We start from the raw sequence: 22,073 nt of genomic DNA on the forward strand, positions 1-22,073 counted from the left end.
AGACTTTGGCCTTGATTCTATGGACTGGCTCACCCATTCCCCAGACCTGAATCCAATTGAGCACTTGATGTCTCGCTCCATCCACCAACGCCATGTTGCACCACAGACTGTCCAGGAGTTGGTGGATGCTTTAATCCAGGTCTGGAAGGACATCCCACAGGAGACAATCCGCCACCTCATCAGAAGCACACCCAGGTGTTGTAGTGAGGTCATACAGGAACATGGAGGCCACACACACTACTGAGCCCCATTTTGACTTGTTTTAAGGACATTATATCAAAAGTTGGAGCCTGTAGTGTTTTTTCCACTTTTTATTTTGAGTGTGACTCCAAATCCGGAACCCCAAGGGTTAACCATGTGTGGTTTTGTTGTCTGCACATTCATGTAAAGAACAAAGTAATAAGAATATTTGTCATTCCACACTAGCATGTCTTCTTTTTGTGTTCCTTTTATTTTTTTTGAGCAGTGTACATTTAAAATTCGCAAAGTAACAAAACTATTGGCATATGAAATTCAAACAATATTTAAATGAATAAAACATGGCTCACTTCATTTTCTGTGGCTAGTGTGCCTCTTTCTCCTCCACACTAGCTCTTTGCTTAACACCTTCCACCAAATTTACATTGTTCACAGACTGTCTTACAATAAGAGTGCTGAATACAAATGAGGTAAGAAAGTGGTTTGACAATTACAGATCATGCAAACATGCTAAACAGAAAATACGTGAAGGAAAAAATAAAAATTGATAAGGATGTGCATTGAAAGGAAAGGTAGAGAGAGGGGGGGAAAAAAAAAAAGAAAAATTACACTGCTTTTCATCTTTGGTTGCAAAGTTTGAACAAATTTCACAGCTTGATTTCTCCCATGCCATAAAACCATTAGCACAACACACCCATGGTTTTAGGCAAGAGAGTATGGCAAATTGGTTTCAGTTTTTCTGACGAACTAGCGACAGAACTGATGTTTCTTCATAAAGCATAGTAAATACTCAGCAAAGATCTTATCCCAAGAACCTGTACAGACTTGTTATGCTCTTAATACTCTACACTCTTTACATAATGTACATTCACACTGGATCATAACCTTCCATCAGATTTAATCCCCACATAATATTGCCTTAGTGTTTCAACTACACCTGTGTATGCATTTTTTTATTAATACGTGCTGCGTCACAATCTCAATACAAGAGCCAATAGAGATTGAAAAGTTGGGAAAAGGCCCTTTTCTTCTAGAACAGGATCTAGGACCAGATGCTGTTCTTTTTAAAAAATAGCAGCCCTATAATAAATAACAAAACTATGTAATTGACATGACGTAAGGTGGCTCTGAAAAATAGACTCTCGCTTCTTACAACATGAAATAGCTAACGCTAAAAATAAACATCTCTGCTGGCTGGATTCTTATTTATTTTTAAAAAAATATCTAAATCAATCTCCCCACCCCCAAAACCTGAGCTAGATCCCCCCCCCCCCCCCCCCCCCCCCCCGGTTCTCTGTAGGTGCTTTAGTCCATAGGCTCACCAGCATGATGCCAAAGGAGAGAAGCCCTCTGCCACACATTCGTCTAAAAACACTGAGAAGGCAAACAGCACACACTGCAAAGCGCTGTTAATAATGATATCTGAAGGTTCCGCACTACTCCACGAGGCAGACAGAGCACGCGCTTCAGGCCGAGGTGACGTTGGGCTGCGGTGGGGCGACGGGCTGTCGCAGCTCCAGCAGGGGGACCTGCTGGGACACAGGCTGGGATACTGGGGCTTTGCTGGCCGTTTGCTGGGGCAGGGTGCTGCAAGAGTTCGTGGCCGAGTGGACCGAGAGCTGGGAGAGCTGGTCGCTGTTGGCCAGGGACTTCAACACTGTGTTCTCCCGTTCCAGAACAGAGTTCCTCTCGAACAGCTCCTTGATCTGCTCCTTCAAGACCTCCACCTCTTCACGCACGGCATACATGAGATGGCTCTTCACCAAATCCTAGTTACAATGGAATTTTTCATCAACATTGTAATTCAGCTTGCAATTACTAGAGCGGCAATAATAATAATAAAGAAAAAAATAAAATAAAACTAATGGCTCACCATTGCTTGCTCGATTTTATTGTCAATGGCAACAATGCTGGCTCCAGAGGAACTGAAAAAAGAAAAGCAAGATTAATATACAAGAGATTTGATGGTGAATCTGGCTGACTGTCATATTCAAAGTCCATCCCACATCAGTGATCGAGAGCACTAATATGCTGGATATAAGTTTCCTATTAAAGAACATTTCTAACGTGTGTTAAATCTCCATGTTGCGATCATTATATAGAAGAGGTAAAAACGTGAGGCGAGTTCCCTGTGGTATTTTTTGTAAATGACACTGATCGGCATATGGCCAGAGTAACAATGTAGTGTGCTGAACATTCTGCAATGCATGATTTCAACAAGAGACAGAAAAAAAAAACAAAAAAAAACAAGCAAACATCCAACAGATGCATCCATTCGCCACGACCGAGAGCTGCAGTGAGGAGTCCCGCAACATCGCAAAAAACCCAGCCAAGAGGCGGTCACTCAGCTCGGCATGATGCTCTTTTACTGAAAACATTCTGCTAAGAACACAAGTCCTCCCAATTTCAGGTTAATATTGCTTAACTTTTTTTCATCTGTTACTTTTCTGTTTCCATCCACATGGAAAACTGCATTCAAGCCCATTCTGTCACATTTGAACAGTTGTGTAGTTAATTTTTATGCCATAGAATGGGTGTACATTTGGGGACTGTCCCTGAAAATACTGATTGTAAGTCGCTCTGGATAAATGGCGTAAATGTAAAAAAAATTTAATCCAGTGGTGTAAAGTACTGCATGTACATCACGTAATCCTGGGAACAATGAGGGGATTTAGAGAGTTGTGTAACACTATACTGTAATGCAAACAATGACACGCATCCCGCCGTACATTTCACGTCATCTCCAGCGTACAGGAAGAGGGAAGCAGATGAGCAGTGACTGGGTGACCAGAAAAATCCAGGAGGGAAAGGGGGGGACCAGGGAAGCAAAAAAAAAAAAAGTAAGCAAAATAAGTCATATTGCGATTACTGAGATCAATATTGTGATAGGCAAGCAAGCGCCATTTATCATATATATATAAAAAAAAACAAAAAAACAAACAAAAAAAAAACCAAATGTAATACTATATTGACACACATAAAATTAATAACTAAATCTTTACATCACTGCAAATGTTATTTTCCAAATACTGCAGCTTAATAAAGATTAATAAGTTAATAAATAAACCAATGTACCTGTTTTCAAAAACAGGTACATTTTAAGAACGATATACTAGCACTTAGGAACTAGAGGTGTGAACCTTCACAGAACTCACGATTATGATTATCAGTGCATTGCGATGCATTCTATACATTTTCTACATACATTTTAAATACAAGAGTCAATGTCTCGTTCACCCGTGTGGACACTTTATTTCTGCACATTGTAGCAAATCAATGTTGACATTCAGTTCGGACTCACCCGAAGCCACAAACACCAGAAAAAGGACTGGTCCAGACGTCTGTGGTGTCAGGTGTGCGTGGGCTAATGCACACCATTTTTTTGCTCATTGGAGCAAATCTAAAGGCATTTTGATTCTATTGGACGTGCAAAAATACAGTAGTCATGTCATGAGGCGGTCAATGATAAATAAATTTACATTTTGACCACAGTGCGAGAACAAGGCAACTCCTATCCGGTGCAGTGCTGTACTCCAATCAGACCGCCACAGTCATCCTGTGAAAAGTATTAAGACCCCCTGCAATAATAAATTCTCTATTTATTTGGCTCACTACCTGCCACTGAAGGCAGTGGTGGCCTAGCGGTTAAGAAAGCGGCCCCGTAATCAGAAAGTTGCCGGTTCGAATCCCAATCCGCCATGGTGCCACTGAGCAAAGCAATGTCCCCAAACACTGCTTCCTGGGCGCCTGTTATGGTGCCCACCAAGGGTGATGGAATGTGAAGTGATTGTGATACACAGTACAGCACACTGTGAACACAATGAAATGTGTCCTCTGCTTTTAACCATTTTATATGTGTTGTATATGCAGTCACCATCTCCAAATAGCAAATAATATGGAAAATAGAATAGACCATTTACTGCACGAGCGATAAAGCAGATTAAAATAATTGAAATTCACTTTCAAGCGCTAGCCTGGAACGGTTAACAGACTGAAGTGACACTGAGCAGCCGGTCTCAGTTTAGTCAGTCGGTAAACTTTGACAGAGTGACATAATATATTGTCACTTCAGTCCATTTACCCATAATATAAATCACATAATCGGACATCCTGATTGTGCGCAGCTCAACGTGGTCAATGGATTACTGACAGATTGAAGGCTTCTCATTTGATTTAGAAAAAAAATAATAATGTAGGAACATACTTCTCTCCTCACTAGGCTATTCCTTATATATTTCAATATAAGGAGAACATGTCTGTCGGTAATTTAGCAGTCTACTAATTACGACAAAAATGCAAAACACATAAATTCGCCAAATTATTTAGAGGTTACCAGTAAATACATTTATTGTATTTACCTTTTATTGTATTTACATTTACCTTTAAATCTGGATTTAGGGATTACTAGTTATTTTTAAAGTTTTCATTTTTGAAATTTCAATGTAATGTTTTAAGGATCTGTGCATACCCTGTATTCAGTTTCTGGCATATGATTATGAAATATACTTGAAAGTGTGCTTTTTTTCCTTAAAATTCCTTAAAAAAAGAAGTTAGAGGAGGTGGGGTTGTGCAGCCTCTGCAGATGTCTAAAGCTGCCAAAAATACATCACCCCCTCCGTGTTTCAGCTGAAGATACAAGCAAAACAAGATGGTGTAACCTGCATCCCCCTCCAAAAAAATAACAAGTGTTGCACAATCTGGCGTCAAAAACCTGAGGATTTCATCAAAAGAATGTGGAGCAATAAACTTCTGATTCAGGACAGACATTAAAGTAGTTGTGAAAAGCTCATTGTGGATAGTTGTGTAGAGTTAAGGAATATGACAGGAAGTCGTTGGGAGGGGGGGTGTTCTGTTTCTTGCTGCAGGCGACTGCCTCTTCACAACATCATACAGATCGGCAATTCAGCTGGTCATGGGGTCTGAGCCAAAGGCTAGGTGCTGTGGAGAGTCCACTCACGTGGTCTGTTTAAACCGCCCTGCTGCTCCTGATATGCCTCCTGTGACTACAGAGAGTTTTCGAAAAGCACCCGGCCCAACAGACCCCCATTATCTCTTCTGCTACACTTTTCCCACATGGATTGAGTCATTTCCATGAACTTCCTCCTTTAATGAGACCAAGACTAGTCACAACAAGAGTGATATCATATTATGTATACAATCTCAAAAGTATCAAAATCGCTGACAAATGTAAAAAAAAAATATTTTAACCAAAATCTTATGTTTATTCATGATTCAATGTACTGCCGCCTAATGCATGGCAGTAGTCGATAGTAGTAATGAAGTCATTACAACTCTAAAGTTGTTTCCCTTTACTAGGCTGCACTGAAAAATGCCGCAGAATTTGGCAACCCTTCATTGACTAAAGAATAGCAACTCGCTTATACCCGTCAATGTTGTTGATTAAATATTGCTGAGAAATTGAATCATAAAGACTTTTTAAAAGCATACATGTACTCGTCAATAATCGCACTACTAGTCCTTTGTATAGCCTGTGATACGATGCCACCAACCTTGTCTTTGTAGCCTCACTCACTATCATTGTTACACAATCCTGAAATGTCACAAATGAACAAACAAAACAAGAGAGAGGAAGTAGTGTGCTTGAATATTCCAAAAAACATTCAAATAATGACTGGAATGAAGGTAATCTGCTCACACAGTTAAAAAAAACAAACTAACAAATCAAAACACTGTATAATCTGTCAGCTACCAGCAAACATATAGATTACGTAGGCCAGTTTCCAGCCAGAGCAAATCTTGTTATTCCATGTACTGCACCCATCCCAGGGGCTTGATTGTACTTTGCTTAACACCTCAATGCAAATGAGCAGTTTTCTTCTGAAAGTTACTAGTGTAGTGTAATGTCTAGTCACACTGACAGAGCAGTATTTCTGCATGCCCAATTCATTCCAACCTAGCATCCGACCTGTTCTCCCATGTGTTATTTACAATCGTGTGACCCCCAGTTAAGCAAGGACTGGGCCTGGCAAGTAATGGCTACAGAAAAGTCTTCCATTAGGCTGTTCTATCTTCATGCAAATCCAAATGAATACGCTTTAAAGAAAAAAAAGCTTCAAATAAAGAACCTGCTACATTACAGATATTTCAGTTCATAGTACATTGCATTATTCAAAGAAGGCGCAGAGAAAATACAGCGTATGAGACACGTTATAAATGCAATTGCAATTTACCAGTTTTGATGTCAGAAAGCGATACTTTCACAGAACAATCATATTACAAGCAGTGGTTTGCAAAGCATGCCAGAGGGGTGACTTGTCAAGCTTGCTCTCAGCATACGTCAATGAAGCCTGCATTTTCACACTTGTTAATGGTTTTTAAACAGGCAAAGTCACTTAGTTTGCCCAGAATCAACTCACAAAATATTAGTGCACAAGCCAACTAATGATTTAATAGGCTTCATGTGTAAAATGGCAAACCAAATATACTAGTTTTGTGAACAACAATGAACTGGTCTTACTAGCACTTTGAGACAAAAATCCAGTAAACTGATGAAGTTTTAACAGTGCCATTCTACGACTATGTTACACGTTTATTTTAGCTATGCTATACCGAAGCACATTTAACAAACCAATTGTTTATGTAATTAAGATTATTTATTAATGCTATAAGTGGGAAATTTGCAATGACATTACGATAATTCTTTTCTTATCATGTTGTCTCGCACACCACCTCATCAGGAGCATGCCTAGATGTTTTAGGGAGGTCCTTTTGACTTGTTTGACATCAAAGTTGGATCAGCCTGTAGTGGGTTTTTCCACTTAAATTTTGAGTGTGACTCCAAATCCAGACCTCCATGGGTTGATAAATTTGATTTCAATCAGTATTTTTTCTGTGGTTGAATGTGCTGATGGCAGAATCATGTAAACAAAGTATTTAATAAAAGTATTTAATTCATTCAGAGCTAGCATGTCTTATCTTTGTGTCCCCTTTATTGTTTGAGCAGTGTATAATATTTTGTATCTATATATTTAGATTTAGATTTACAGCATTTATCAGACGCCCTTATCCAGAGCGACTTACAGTCAGTAGTTACAGGGACAGTCTCCCTGGAGCAACTTAGGGTTAAGTGTCTTGCTCAGGGACACAATGGTAGTAAGTGGGATTCAAACCCGGGTCTTCTGGTTCATAGGCGAGTGTGTTACCCACTAGGCTACTACCACCCTATATATAGGGGTGGGCAATATAGCGACTATACTCTACTTATCTCAGCTTGTTCAGCATGTGATGTAGTAAATGGAGAAGCAAATTCAACTTGGTTCAGATGACACAAACAGAAAGAGAAAAGGATAGAGAAATTTGATAATACCCCATGATGCCATGCTCTGCCCATGCACATTTCAAAGCTCAATGCGGCTAAGCTCACACCAGGCCTACAGCAGTTACTGTACCTATCACTGTGGGACTTTGGGTCTCTCAGTCTGCTTCCAGACTGGAAGGCTCTGTAGAAGGCTGTGGAAGGGTTCCTGGATCAGTTTAAGACCGAGGTGAGAGAAAGAAACATGGTGAACTACTTACAAAACATAAGACCAAAAATAAAACAAAGACAACACACATTTGGTAAAGAGACAGGAACAGTGTACTTACTGTATGAAGTGATACATATCACTTTTACACTATATTTCTAATTAAAAGAAAAACTTGTGAAATGGAGAGAATAGCATAAATGATCTGGTGACAACGACATAAAAAAACTGAACACAGGACATAAGGACATGAGGAGTGAAGACTGAAAGGCCTGGTCAGATAAAACAGAAAAGCTACTACAGCACAAGCTGCCAAAAGGTCAACTTGTCCATTCGGACCTTTGTCCACCACTGAAAGTGATTGTCATTGTGAAACACTGCAGCACAGCACATGGTGCACACAACAAAACGTATCCACCGCTATTAACAATCACACATGGTGTGGAGTGGGCGGCCATGAAAGGCACCCGGGGAGCAGTGTGTGGGGATGGTATCTTGCTCAGTGGCACCTTGTAGGTAGAAGGGCTTTTCTGCTTAAAACATTGGGTTCTGGGGACGTTTCTTTGGTGTGAATCACAAATCTAATTTTTTTTCTACAAAAAAAAAAAAACAAAAAAAAAAAACTTCCCCCTGAAATGGTTTGAGGAACATGTCAAGAGTTTGATGTTGATTTGGCCTGGATCAAACATCTGCAGGAAAAAGAGCAATGGAAGCCCCACCTCATAACAAACAGAACTCCTGAACCTGCTGCTAACAGAAAACATCTTCAAAGGCCTCATATGTGTCCTAAAAGGTCATATTGGTTTTGACACACACACACACACACACACACACACACATATATATTTATACACACACACACACACACACACACACACACACACACACACACACATATATAGCCTTATTTAGCTACAGCCAAATAAAACCAACAAGTAACAGTAAACTTCACAAATCTGTAGCCCACAACAAGCCCTTTATTGGGGCTGGGGCTGCCTGTGTTATCTTCTGGCCCCCCAACTGAGAGCCCTTGGTGGCTGAGTACAGCATGTTCTAAATGAAGGGTCTGCAGTCTGTACAAACACCACAGGTCGAACATACTACATGCATACTTGCAACAAGCAGTAGCCTTCTGAACCAGAAACCCATACAGTCCCAGGTTCAGACCCCACTTACTACCATTGTGTCCCTGAGCAAGACACTTAACCCCAAGTGTAACTACTGACTAAGTTGCTCTGGATAAGGGTGTCCGATCAATACTGTGAATTTAAAGACTTGTATGAACTTGCTCATGTTTCGTTGAAGGGGTTTAAGACAAAGTCCTGTTGGGTCTTGGGGGCTGCACATTTATAATACATGTGTGCCATATTACTACTCACAAAAACAACGTGCGAGCGAACCCCACCCCTAGCCCCTCCACTCACATACGCTCCACATCCAGGGGGAGGGCACTGGAGTTGATTTACACAGTGTGTGTGAATATCTAGCCTCTGAGTACAGCAGTTTTCCAAGAATCCCTGGCACAACATTCCGCAACACTGCAGCATTGCGCTGCCAGTTTTCCAGTCCTGTTCTCCTGTTTGGTTGGCTTATCCCAGAAATCAGAAAGGAAATGGGACTCCTACATCAGTAACTCTGTTCTAATTTCTCAAAGACACAAACTCAGGTGATGACTGACATGCAAGTTCTCTAGCTTTGTTAATTCCAGTTTCCAGAGGAAGCGGTTGATCCTACAGACAAAAGCGCAACAGAGCACACATTCTTGAAGCAAGAACCATACATGTTCCCCCATGGGAGTTTATTACATAAGTAAGCTCTAGGAAATATTCAGAGCTAAAATGGGTGGACTTGCTGTAAAGATCCCAGATGGATAGGAACACAGATTCCTGACATTTTACAGAGTTTAACAAACACAATCACATATCTAGATTCTTGCTGTTCCACAAGAACCAGGACGGCCTGGAGCTAAAGAACACCAGCAAAAAATACTAGGTCAAAGGGCACGTGCTCACTGCTGCAGAGACCCAGGCAGGATATAGAGCTGACCTACAGAGGAGAATTGAAAGGAGAAAAGGAAAACACGCAGACCAAGGTCACTCAGGAACACCGGTCCACCTCACTGTATATGATGATCAATGCACAGTCCATTCCTCCTGCAGAGTTGACGTTTTTTTTTATTTCTTTAAATACTTTTTCCCAGAAGGGGGGCACTATTTACTCAAAAGTTAGATCCAGCCAATGGAGGTGGACAAAAATAAAGTGGACAAGCGCTCTTTCAGCCGTAATGTACCCCTGAACCTCAGTGGTTCAGCCCTACTGCTGAAGAGAAAAGAAAAACATACATCCAGGGGGAGAGAGATGGGGAAAATGTGAGACCGCAAGTGTAAAGTAAGGTTGAGAAAAGTCACACAGAAACATCACACCTATGCACTGCACCAATTAAGACAGGTCTGGGGTACAAAAAAAAAAAAATCTAAAGATGAAGGTACAGCCAGCCTATGAAATACAGGTCTCTGTTGAAACAATGAGATGCTTTAAAACCTGGTCGGACGTGATGAGTGAGGAACATATTTCAGAAGGAGAGAAAGAATGTGGATTCCAGACAAAGACTGTGCCAGGGGACGTTTCAGAGTCGCACGACACACTGGGGGTCTCGAAACTACATCAGAAAATCTACAGTTTACAAAATGTTTGCATGTGCTAAGAACTAGGGCTGCAACTAACGATTATTTTAATAATTGATTCATCGGTCAATTATTTATTTGATTAATCATAGAATCAGATAAAACAAATAAAAATGGACTACCACAAAAAACACACACTTGTATGCTTTACATTTGCCAAATATATCCTTGTTTTTGTAAATAAAGTGCCACCTGAGCTGCCAGAACTAAATAGAATTTATAAAAAATTGAACAGGATTTGTTTGAATGTCAGAAATTGTTCTCTACACCTCACTGCAGACGCACACGCTTGCAAGCTCATACTGACATCAGTGAGGGTGAAGAAAATTATTCAAGCTTAAACCGGACTGTAAACATGCAAAATAATCGTGCAAAAATACACTTTCAAACAGCCACGCAGTTCATTATGCGCTGCAAAGTCATTTGGAGAGAGCAGTTTAAAAAAAAAAAAAAAGAGCTACAGGCACCTCACCTGTCCTGTCCTCTCCAGCTCACCAGACTGTTGTCACGTGGGCTGATGAGCTCGCTGTTTTGTGGTGGGAGGAGAAATTGCCGGGTCGGACCAGGCCTCTGCTAAAACAGACCATGCATGACGCCTAGACGCTTTTTTGTATAAAACCACGTTAAGACGCAGGTGAATTACGGCCCATATGGCCTTGCAGAGGAAAGATACATCCGCCCTGTCTATGAGGTGGTGAACTCTGCAGGCATCAGTGCGCGAGAGAGACCGAGTACGTTCTCTCCGCTCCGAACTCAACTAAAGTTTTTTTTTATAATCCAATAACTCTGCATCGCATGACAATGAATCGATTATGAAATTCATTGCCAACTCCTTTAGTAATAGATTTAAATCGATTTAAATCAATACGTTGTTGCAGCCCTACTAAGAATAATGATCAGACAGGTAATATAACTGCGACTTTGGAAGCAAGTGCAGCTGTTCATGGAAGGGATTCCAACACCTAAACAATACCTGCTAATGCAGCACAAATTTCAGTTTCATACAGATAAGCTCCAAATGACACTAAAATCAGTGAAAATAATAACACAAATGGAGAGTCTGTAGCTATGTTATTAAAGCTAACTTGGTGCCCTAGCTGCAAGCACCATAAATATCCAGACATGTGATCATAAGACAGACATTCGATGGTAAATAGAGAACTTGTAATAGACAAATTGCACATTTCCTGTTTAAACAGCGCAGACGGGCTGCAAAATCTTATCCTACAGAATAAATGGAAAGTCATTCAGAAAAGGCTGTGAAGACGAACGCAACTTAAATTAGGTTGTTTTATGAGCCACAGATAGGTGTCCCACACTGAAAAGCAAACACTCTGACCATAAAAGCTTCACCTTAACTGTAGGCATATGTTTAAACTTTAAGCAGAAGAAGAAGAAGTCCCTACTCGCTCACAAAAATACACGCAAGGACCCACACGGCAAGTTTTACACCAATATGTGACCGATAGATATCACTGAGCCGACCACGGCAGAAGCAGAAGTGAACCACATCAGACTCAGCTTTTTGAAATGATGTGAGGAAAGTGCCACAGATATAAATACATTATCATTTTTTTTGCTTGTGCACGTGTTCCCTACCCATTCTGTTCACGAACGGGAATGCTGCTTTGAGAATATCGTTCAACAACTACAGCCTGTCAGAGAGCTGAGGACAACCACAAAGCTGTTTCTATGCATTTGGGAGGTAATCAGGGCACAGATGCATTCTGGGCCTGTTCTCTGGAGAGAAAAAAAAAAACCATGTCTGCAGCACTTCAGCGTGTGCTGGGCTTGTCTTATCTTCTGAAAGGGTGCACAGTGGAACGACCACTGTTCAGCATTTGATAGGAAGCGGCTATCTGAAAACCCCCACCATATCGGCCGAAGACGGTGTCACAAGCAGGACACAAGTGTCTTCGCTCCTGCCAGCCCGCAGTCATATGCAAATGCCGGTAAAACCGGAAACCACTGAAGCAAGAGAGATGATAGAATGCATACAACACGCACAGAAAAACCGGGTCTTCGCGGCAGGTTTTCAGAAGGACAGTCCGAGCCAAGCCAAACGCCAAAGCCACAGCGCCGTTCCGGAGCACCGTTTCCTTTTCACACTTTCCGCCAGTCGACAACACTGCAAGCAACTTGCAACTCAGGAACCGAAAGTTAAACACGCGAGAGGAAGCATGAAACCATGTCTCTGTGTGCATGCACACACACACACACACACACACACACACACTATTGTGAGACAGACAACTAAACTAAATTCATTCCTGCCATTAACAGAGATCCTACCTTCATTATCTGTCATTTTGTTTGCTTGTTTCATACCTCCTTTAAGCTCATTTTTTACATAAAGACTAAACTAAAGACTAAACATGTCACACTGATAGCAACGATATGTACAACGATATTTGGTGGCTGACGTGACGTGATCTTACCTGTCCTCCTCCCCATCGATGTTTATTCCAAACAGGCTGTTGTTGGCAGGGTTGGCCAGCTGCAGGGGGTCCGGGACGAGGGCTTTCGTCACCTCGGTCCCAGAGACCGCAGGAGGCTGAGGTACTACATCCGACTTCCTCCGGGTCTCATCCGGGGACATGAAGCAGACAGCAGGGAGGCCTGGAGCTCCCATGGTGCCGTTGCGGTGTGCCAGGGGGCCCGGGCTGGCTATAGTCACACTCGATGCCACAGGCACCACTAACGGGAGACTCGTGGCTGGCGTACTGCTGATCCCAAAGGGGTTTGGCACGACGGGCACATTCTGGGTATTTGCAGGGTCTACAGCGAGGCCATGAGTCGCCGCGGTGGGCGGGTACTGCTGCTGCACAGACCCCCCGGTTAACACGGAACCCCCCGGCTGCGGCACCATAGAAATGGGTTGGGTAAAGGCTAAAGGAACGTTCCCAGTCATGCCAGCCATTTCAACAACCGCCCCAGTCGCCGGATGAGTCTGAGCGGTAGCGGTCTGGCCAATCAGCTGGTGGCCGAGCGCTCCCAGGTGAATCAGCTGCTGATGCGGCGGGTACACCAGTGTCTGCGCTGGGGGAGCTGTGGGCATGCTGGGAGATTTCGGGACATGTGCGGGCTGATGGGGGGCATTATGCCCGGACACAAGGAGGTTCTGCACAGACTTATTAACAGGGGGCGCTTCAAGAGTTGCCGGTCCAGAAACGACCTGCTGCTGAGACTCTGCGTGCAGAATTAAAGGCAAGGCCGTGTCAGAGCCTGGGTCGAGGTCCGGACCAGAATGGCCAGACTGGGTCACAATGGACCCAAGCCCACTGTCCCTGTCGCTGGACGCGTCCAAAACCGCAGGGTGCCTAATACTATCCGCAGTCCGGCTGATCACGGACCCCTCTGGGTCCTTTTCATTAAACTCGGTGCACGTCCAGCGGCCCCTTCTGAAGGGCTCCCCGGTGCCGTGGTCCAGCTTGATGACCCTGAAGCGCGAATTGCAGCCCGCGGTGGTCGTCGTCGTCGTGGACGCTGTCGCCGGCTGGGACGTGCCGGTCTGCACGTTCCCAGCTCCCCCGCTGGTGAGTGACTGTTGCACGACCCCCCCGTGGGGAGCAGAGGTCTTGCCTGCCGAGGGTCCCGTCTGATGGGCTTGCTGGCCCCCGTGGGAAAGGCCGGGAGATCCCGCATTCCGGTAAGAAAGACCCCCGTTCGGCGGGCCCGACGCTGCGTGAAAGTGGCCGTCCGGCTCGCCGACGCTGTTGAGCGTTTCCTCGGAGGAGCTCCGGTCGCACACGCCGGCTTCGAACTCGGCTCTGGACACGTCCTCGGCCCGGGACTCGTCTGGGTCCTCCAAACTCTCGGCGTCGTCTCTGCCCCCTCCGGCTGCCACCTGAGCCTGAGTCACACTCGTGATCTGGAAGCAGCTCTTCTTCTTCACCGGCATTTTGGATATTTTAATTAGTCCGTATCCGCCGAAACGTGCTCCACTCGGGCGACTTTTCCCAATATTTTTAAACAATAAAAAGTTGTGTCTTCGTTAAAGTGTTGAGTTTTTTTTTTTATCTCTTTGTGAGATGTTTCTGCGTCATCTCTCTTCCCCTTCTCTCCTGTTGCATTTTGGCCAAAAGGAACTCCGACACACACGCACACACAGTCCGACTAAAGCCCGGAACAACTCCGTCCGCCCGAGGGAATCCCAACCCGAGTCGCCGTCCTGGTCCCGACGGAACCGGCCCGCCGCACAAAGCGAGAGCGCGGCTACTTCGCCGTGAGGCGGCCTACTACCCCCTAACGCTGGCTAGCCGCGGCACTCCGCTACCTGGAAACACGGTTCTCCGCCATGATCCCGGCCACGTCCCGCGGTCCCCGCCCGAACTCAAGCGGCACGGCCGGTCAGCGCAGGAGCGAGTACGGCCGCCGTACGGACTTCTGAGCGCGGTGCAAAATTGCTCAAATTCCACCTCCGACAAGATGGCTATGGGCGCGCGCAGTGCATGTCGGGAAGTCGGCGCAACAGGCTTTACGTAGCAGACGTGAACGTGCCTAGGATAGTTCACTTTTATGCTTTTTCAGTTGTGATAGAACATATTTTGGTGTCTTTGTTTAGGACTAAGAAAATAATAATGTAAACACTAATGTAGAATTCAAATGTTTTAAATTGCTTAAGTAATTCGTTTATTTTATTTATTTTCTAATTATTTTATTTATTGTTATTTGTTGCTATGTCTGATTAGTATATATAGGTGTGCTGCTTACATCCACTGTATAATGAGAATACCCATTAGTTATATGTAATAGTAATAATAAAGTTTTTAACACTTACATATTCACTTATACAATATGTTATACATGGTATGATCTACGTGTGACATTATTATTGTACATATCGGCATTTTCTTTTACATACTGATTAAAATGTTTCAACACAACCCAACATTTAGTCTCCTCGTCTTTGTTTTATTTCGGGGAATAAAACTGAGTGAACCGAGCGCCCCCTGGTGAACAGATCATGTATATGTCCACATTCATCGAAATTAGATGATGGAATCTGAAATGTCTCCGACTTTGCAATTACTGATTGTAAACTTAAAATCAAATAAGTATATTTTTTCTTAATTCCTTCATATTGTAACATCTCTGGCTGGTGCTAAATTAAATTAGATTTACATTTACATTTATGGCATTTATCAAACGCCCTTATCCAGAGCGACTTGACTACAATCAGTAGTTACAAGGGACAGTCCCCCTGGAGCAATTTAGGGTTAAGTGTCTTGCTCAGGGACACAATGGAAGTAAGCGGGATTTGAACCTGGGTCTTCTGGTTCATAGGCGAGTGTGTTACCCACTAGGCTACTACCACCCTAGATTAATTTATGATTCAAGATTTTTTATTTTATTTTATTAAACACCATTACAAACACAAACAAATATATTCTTGAAGTTAATGAATTGACAAATCGATGCAAGAATTGTGCATAATTATTTTAGCACTATACATTTTACAATTAGTAATTGATTTAGTTTCAACCAGGGAAACAGTCCATAATATTATGACATAAGACACATTTATTGTTGCAGTAAAGGAAAGAGAGACCGGAGACCACTAGGAGCACTGTGAGAATCATGTTCTTTGATTTCTTCAGTGCTTTCAACACCATCTTACCCACAATCCTGAGGGCCAAGTTGGAGCACACAGTAGTGGACCTTCATCTAGCCACATGGATCCTGGACTACCTCACAAACCGACCACAGTATGTGAGAACTCAAGGCTGTGTGTCAGACACGGTTGTCTGCAGTACGGGGGCCCCGCAGGGAACGGTTCTGGCGCCGTTCACAATCTATACTGCAGACTGCTCACACAACTCCACCAACTGCTTCTCTGATGTTCTCTGATGACTCTGCAATAGTTGGCCTCATCACTGATGGGGATGACAGGGAGTACATGGAACTGACAAGGGACTTTGTGGACTGGTACCAGCAGAACTACCTCCAGATCAACACTGGAAAAACCAAAGAGCTTGTGGTAGACTTCCGCAGGCACAAACATCAGGTGAACACCAAGCTACAAGTACCTTGGTGTTCACCTGAACAATAAACTGGACTGGACTCATGCACTTTATAAAAAAGGGCAGAGCAGGCTGTACCTGCTGCGGAGGCTGCAGGGGCCACTCCTAAAGACTTTTTATGACTCTGTAGTGGCATCAGTTCACGGTGTGGTCTGCTGGGGTAGCAGCATCTCCGCTGGGGACAGGAAGAGGCTGAACAGACTGATCCGGAAGGCCAGCTCTGTTCTAGGATGCCCTCTGGACCCAGTGGAGGTGGTGAGTGACAGGAGAATGGTGGCTAAGCTGTCATCCCTGTTGGACAACATCTCCCACCCCATGCAGGAAACTCTGACAGCACTGAGCAGCTCCTTCAGTGGCAGGCTACTGCACCCACGATGTGGGAAGGAGAGGTTCAGAAGGTCTTTTCTTCCAACCGCTGTAAGACTCTATAACAAAGACCTCGCAGCTGACCACACATACACAGACTTGGGCACATTCTGTTAAATTGTTAACTGTTTAAATTGTAAATTTGTACATATATACAGATACATATTTATCTTGACGCTATTACCTCTGTTTTTGCTGCTATTACCTTCTGCTTCTGTCCACTTTCTGCTGTGACAAATGCAATTTCCCACTTGTGGAACTAATAAAGGTTAATCTTATCTTATCTTATCTTATCTTATCTTAACAGTTTTAAATGTTTTCCAATCATCTCCGCACAAAATGCAGCACAAAATGAGGTGTGGCTTCGAATGACCTCCACCCCCCTCCCCTCCTGCCACATGATTATACATAGTTTTTCAATAAAGTCCTCATAATAAATCTGCTCTCAGGTCGAGAAGTGCCGGAAGTGAGTCTATGCTTTATATGACCTGAGGAAATCACTACATATTTCTGAAATGCTGAAGGGTGAGATGGTTTCTTTAAAGTATTTTAAATATGTTTTAGTGCAATCTATTGGATTACTGTAATAATTACACCGTACTTTTATCAAATACATTCAGGAAAAGACCACTTTCACTAACTGTAGAATTAAAGCTGCACCATTGTATTAACATTAATCGTATCAATCCTATCAACAATCCTATTTTTAGCAGGCAATTTGCAGCTCAAGGAAAACAAAAGTTCTGACATGAAATCTGCAAATTGATATTTCACATGCACATATCTACCAATAAAACAGAAGAAAACGTTGAGCACGTTGTAAGTCAGAAGAGCACGTTGTAAGTCGCTCTGGATACGGGCCAAATGCCTTAAATGTAAAACAGAGCAAAATTACTAATTTACAAAATTACTTCTCAAAATACACCAAATTAAGCAAATTATTTAATCAATGATCGAACCTAGGTCACGACTAGATGGAGAATTCTCGAATTGTCCGCACACGAAAAGTCTACAGGTCTACTTTCTCCATAGTGCGATCATGTATCCCTCCGCACCGGAACGCTGCCATAAAGCGGAAGCGACCGCACCGCACTCTGCGGCGGAGTGATCCGGCACGGACTACACCCAGGCGCTGTCTGATTACATCGGCTTTCTTTAGTGCCCGGCGGAGCGGAGCCCGGTGGACACCATTGGAAACGACTATTTAAAGCAGACCTCGGTTTAAAGTCCAGGCGCAGAATCAAAGACTCATATAGCGGAGGCCATAGAGAAACACACATCTGCCTTTAACAACGTCGTTAAAATGTCTTGGCAAAGCTACGTGGATAACCTGATGGCCGATGGCAGCTGCCAGGACACCGCCATTGTTGGGTACACGGACGCCAAATATGTCTGGGCAGCACATGAAGGTGGCACGTTTAACAATATAACGGTAAGGCTTTATGCAGGACTGCGACTGTTTAAGGTACGCGTGGGGGGGCTTAGACTTTCACGCCGTGTTTCGCGTTTTCTCGAAAGCTAAAGGTTTGTATGGACGCCCAACATCCCGTAGCAGCCATTTGCATCACGCGTGTCCGGCGATTCGGTGGCCTGCGCCGGTTCGTCAGCGGGGACCGCTAATATTGGAGATACCTGCGTCGCAGTCTTGCGACAGTTCTCGGATCAATTCAACCCAGAATCATCGATATCCGCGGTGCAATGTAGCGCGCTCAGCCCCGTTCCGGCGTGTGATTCCCGGCTTCAAAGAGACCCGCTTTGCCCCCTGCAGGCCTCGAGCAAGCGGCTTTCCCGCAGAGAACTCGGGCCTGTCCTCATCAAAGCAAGAACGACTCAAAGAAGCGAGAAATTCTGCGTTATTGTTTTATTCGTCTCCCGTTTCTAGCGCACAAATCACTGCCTTTGTTTGTCGACGCTTTCCCAACAAAGGGGGGAATAATTGTTTATTTACCGGGCGCCCTCATTCAATGAATTTTTGTTCATTTCATGTTGAAACATCGGGTATAAAAAAAAATCTTAAGTGATACGGGAACAAGTCGACCGGTCCGCGAAGTATTACCCACGCCGGTGTAGCGTGCGAGGAACGAGCGCGAAATTGAGTGGAATTTTTGCCTTAAATTAAAAAAAAAAAAAAAAAAAAATCTGCCCGCTTAATTTTCAAAGATGGCGACGTGTCGCCCATGCCGGACTCTCCGCTGCAGTAAACGATATGCTGTTAAATAACGTAGTCTGGCGCTTTCCTTCGTGCCACTTGAGACGATCGCCGCGGGTGGACCGGCGAGATTTACGCTGACTTGGACTTTCGATAAGTCCCGACTTCCTCCATTTTGTAACCGAGCCTTCTCGGTCGAACCAGCGCGTTTCCCACCCGGACTGGCCATGTTTTTTTTTTGACGACCCCGTGCCGCGGTTCGGCGTGTTTTAATTTAGAAAGCGGAAATGACCGCGGCTAAATCTGTTGGCCGCCACCGAGCGGCTTCCTGCCTTCGCCTCGCACGTCGACGGCGGTATAAATAGCAGCGGTGACGCGACGAGCCCGGAACCGGGGAAGCGGCCGCCTCGTGTTGCGGCGAGAGGCCGGCCGGCCGGGCGCGGAACCGGGCCGCGGCCGCGGTAGCCTAGCCGCCGTTTTAAAGCCGCAGGTCGGCGCCTGGCTCCGGGACCTGGGGAGCACGGCCCGTGCCGAGTTCTCCGCGAACTCGGCCATTTTCACCAGTTGCGTTGGAACGCGTTGCATCTGTTGAGCAATTTCACCGATTTGTCGTTTTTAAATAGTTTGTTTTCGGTATTTGTGGCCAAAGTTGTGTGAACGTGTTGCTTTTATTCATCACTCGTCATACAGCATGTCCAAGAATACTCCTGCAGGGCGGGGAATGTGTGTGTTTATCAGAACCACCCAGCCATGAACTGCTTACGACTCGATGTCGATTCTCTTTCTCCTTCCTCAGCCTGACGAAATAGATGTTATAGTCGGAAAAGACAGGGAGGGATTCTTTACCAGCGGGCTGACCTTAGGCAAAAAGAAGTGCTCTGTCATCAGAGACAGTCTTCTAGTCGAGGGCGACTGGACGATGGACATCAGGACAAAGAGTCAAGGAGGAGAGCCAACATACAACGTTTCTGTAGGCAGAGCTGGCAAAGGTAAAGTTTTTAATTACACTTATGTTATTTTAAATTGTTCCACATGCATTAGGAATAAAATAAACCGGTCATTATTTCAGTAAAACCAGACCCCTGACCCCTGTGTGACTTCTACTATGTCCTGTACAGAAGTACTAAAGCGTTTCTAAAGTATCTTCTCATCACACGGGGTCTGCCTGATCTCATACAGTTTGCCTTTGTGGTCCTCATTCTGAGTTGGTAATTAAGACTAATGGCTCTGTCAGTGTCGGGCTCATTTTCTTAATTCTTTGCTTTTCTTGGGCTTTATGGGTGAAAGGCGGAAACTTCACTAATTTGCTAGGAAGATCTGGTCAACCCCATCCAGTGTGATCTGGATTTAATCTTGGCTGAATGGTTTGCCAAACATACATCTGACCCCAAATGCTGGAATCTTCCCCTCCTTTCCTGTCCTTGTCCATGGTGTCTTCACCTGTTTTACCACAGAATGCTCAGCCCAGGCACCCCTGTTTCTTTAAGCAAATAAATTAGTCTGTGATAATATCAGATTTACAAGCCTGCTTGCTTGAGCAAAATGTGTATATAATGTTGTGCCAGGACTTTCTCTATATAACCCCAAGGTAATCAGTCACACTCTGGTGTGGTGGTCATTTCAGCTCTCTGTGTTTAATTGCATGTCATTTTTGCAATGAGCAATACACAACCATGTCTCTTAAATCTTTCCCTGTTTTTTCCATCCTTGCATTTCACCTCCTCTCAATGTTCCCCTTTCTCTTTTTCTCTTTCAGTCTTGGTTCTTGTTATGGGAAAAGAAGGGGTCCACGGAGGCGGATTGAATAAGAAGGCATACACAATGGCGAAATACTTGAGGGATTCTGGGTTCTAATGTAATTAAAGCCTGTTTAGTTTTAATTGAGGGACAGAAAGAAGAGGGGGGGAGGGAGGAGTGTTGCTGTTAAGGTTTCTCCTTCAAGTGGTTTGTCTTGGGGAAATTTAGCAAATGGGGTGAATGACGTTAAGTTCCTATGTCACATTTGTCCCTCTTACAGTGAGGGGAAAAAAAAAGACTTCTTTTTATTTCAGTTTTGTTCATTTATCCTCTTTTGTTTCCTTATGTACTCCAGCATTGGTTGTAGTCATGGGAAAGGAAGGTGTTCACGGAGGGCAGCTCAACAAGAAAGCTTTTTCCATGGCTGAGTACCTGAGGAAATCTGGATACTAAAGCAACTCCCTCCACATCCATCCACACAGCAGCTCACTCGTATGCACACCCTTCCCCCCCATTGAGTTGACAGCACTTCCAGACATGATTAGCGCATTAATTTCACTGTCTGTCCCTTGTCCTTCTGTTTTTACGACGCATTTTTGTGTGTTCGTTCCCTTCCTGTACATCTCAAGTTACCCTATACTAGTCAAATCCCAATTCTGACAACTGTCGTGCCACACAAATAAGAAAATAGGGCATGTTATCGTGGTAGCTGTGGAAAAAAGGCAACTGCCAAGAAATGCGATTTCATGGAATCACCAACAATTTGGAGTCTTTGTAAGCAGCATTTCATGTAAAGCTTAAATCCATTTACTAGTTACAGGTGCTGGAGAAACATCTACGGTTAGCCGTTGCCTCCTGATTGCTTTGAGCACTTTCAAGTTAACAAGCTTACGTCTTCCTATCATATAGCATGCCACGGGAGGGAAAACTGTACTGCATGCATATCTTTTAGCTCAATATCATTTCTCCATTATGTATACCTCCCTATAGAACACTGGGGAAAGCCACCACAGAGCGCATTGGGTTTTTCCTTTTTTTTTAAATTTTTTTTTTTTATTTAATTTTTTTTTTTTTTTATTGTTAACGCTGCCATGGTGGTCTCTTTCTGCCACGTAACCAACACCCTCTGAATCCTTGCCCTTATTTTATTTTAGACTTTTTTTTTTTTTTTTTTTTGCCCCTCAACCTCCCCTCTGTTCATTGGTGATTTACCCTGCATCAAATGCTTTTTGCTGTTGTACTTGGATGTGGTCTTAAGTCATTAGTGTAATTTTTTTTTTTTTTTTTTGGGTTTGTTTTTGAGTGTAATGGCAGACCAGCATTTACAAAGGTGGAATCCTGGATCCTACATGGACATTCCAAAGCTCCAGTTGCTCTGGCACTTGAAACAAGTTTGCCAGCTCCTGTACTAGCATTGTTGTTAATTCTAAGT

General features: G+C 43.8%; 2 protein-coding genes across 5 annotated transcripts; one reads left to right on the forward strand and one right to left on the reverse strand.

Annotated features, from left to right (window-relative positions):
- Nucleotides 1-1,489: 1,489 nt before the first annotated feature.
- On the reverse strand, nucleotides 1,490-14,799 carry LOC114789354 (TSC22 domain family protein 2-like). 2 transcript variants are annotated; one of them, XM_028978696.1, is made up of 4 exons: nucleotides 12,805-14,799; nucleotides 7,608-7,682; nucleotides 2,072-2,123; nucleotides 1,490-1,967 (listed from the first exon to the last, which is right to left on the reverse strand). In XM_028978696.1, the coding sequence occupies exons 1-4, from the start codon at nucleotides 14,265-14,267 to the stop codon at nucleotides 1,665-1,667; spliced, it is 1,893 nt and encodes a 630-aa protein (XP_028834529.1). In that variant the 5' UTR covers nucleotides 14,268-14,799; the 3' UTR covers nucleotides 1,490-1,664. The 2 variants fall into 2 exon arrangements, with proteins under 2 accessions (XP_028834529.1, XP_028834530.1); XM_028978697.1 differs by lacking the exon at nucleotides 7,608-7,682.
- A 3,066-nt stretch (nucleotides 14,800-17,865) lies between these two features.
- Nucleotides 17,866-22,073, forward strand: pfn2a (profilin 2a). Of its 3 annotated transcripts, XM_028977113.1 has the most exons (4): nucleotides 17,866-18,187; nucleotides 19,701-19,893; nucleotides 20,661-20,759; nucleotides 20,997-22,073. In XM_028977113.1, exons 1-3 carry the CDS (start codon nucleotides 18,059-18,061, stop codon nucleotides 20,756-20,758), a joined length of 420 nt encoding a protein of 139 aa, XP_028832946.1. In that variant the 5' UTR covers nucleotides 17,866-18,058; the 3' UTR covers nucleotide 20,759; nucleotides 20,997-22,073. The 3 variants fall into 3 exon arrangements, with proteins under 3 accessions (XP_028832946.1, XP_028832945.1, XP_028832948.1); XM_028977112.1 differs by having other exon boundaries at nucleotides 20,661-22,073; XM_028977115.1 differs by lacking the exon at nucleotides 20,661-20,759 and having other exon boundaries at nucleotides 20,997-22,072.

The sequence above is a fragment of the Denticeps clupeoides genome, chromosome 4 (genome assembly GCF_900700375.1).
Source record: "Denticeps clupeoides chromosome 4, fDenClu1.1, whole genome shotgun sequence".
In the NCBI taxonomy this organism is placed as follows: Eukaryota; Metazoa; Chordata; class Actinopteri; order Clupeiformes; family Denticipitidae; genus Denticeps; species Denticeps clupeoides.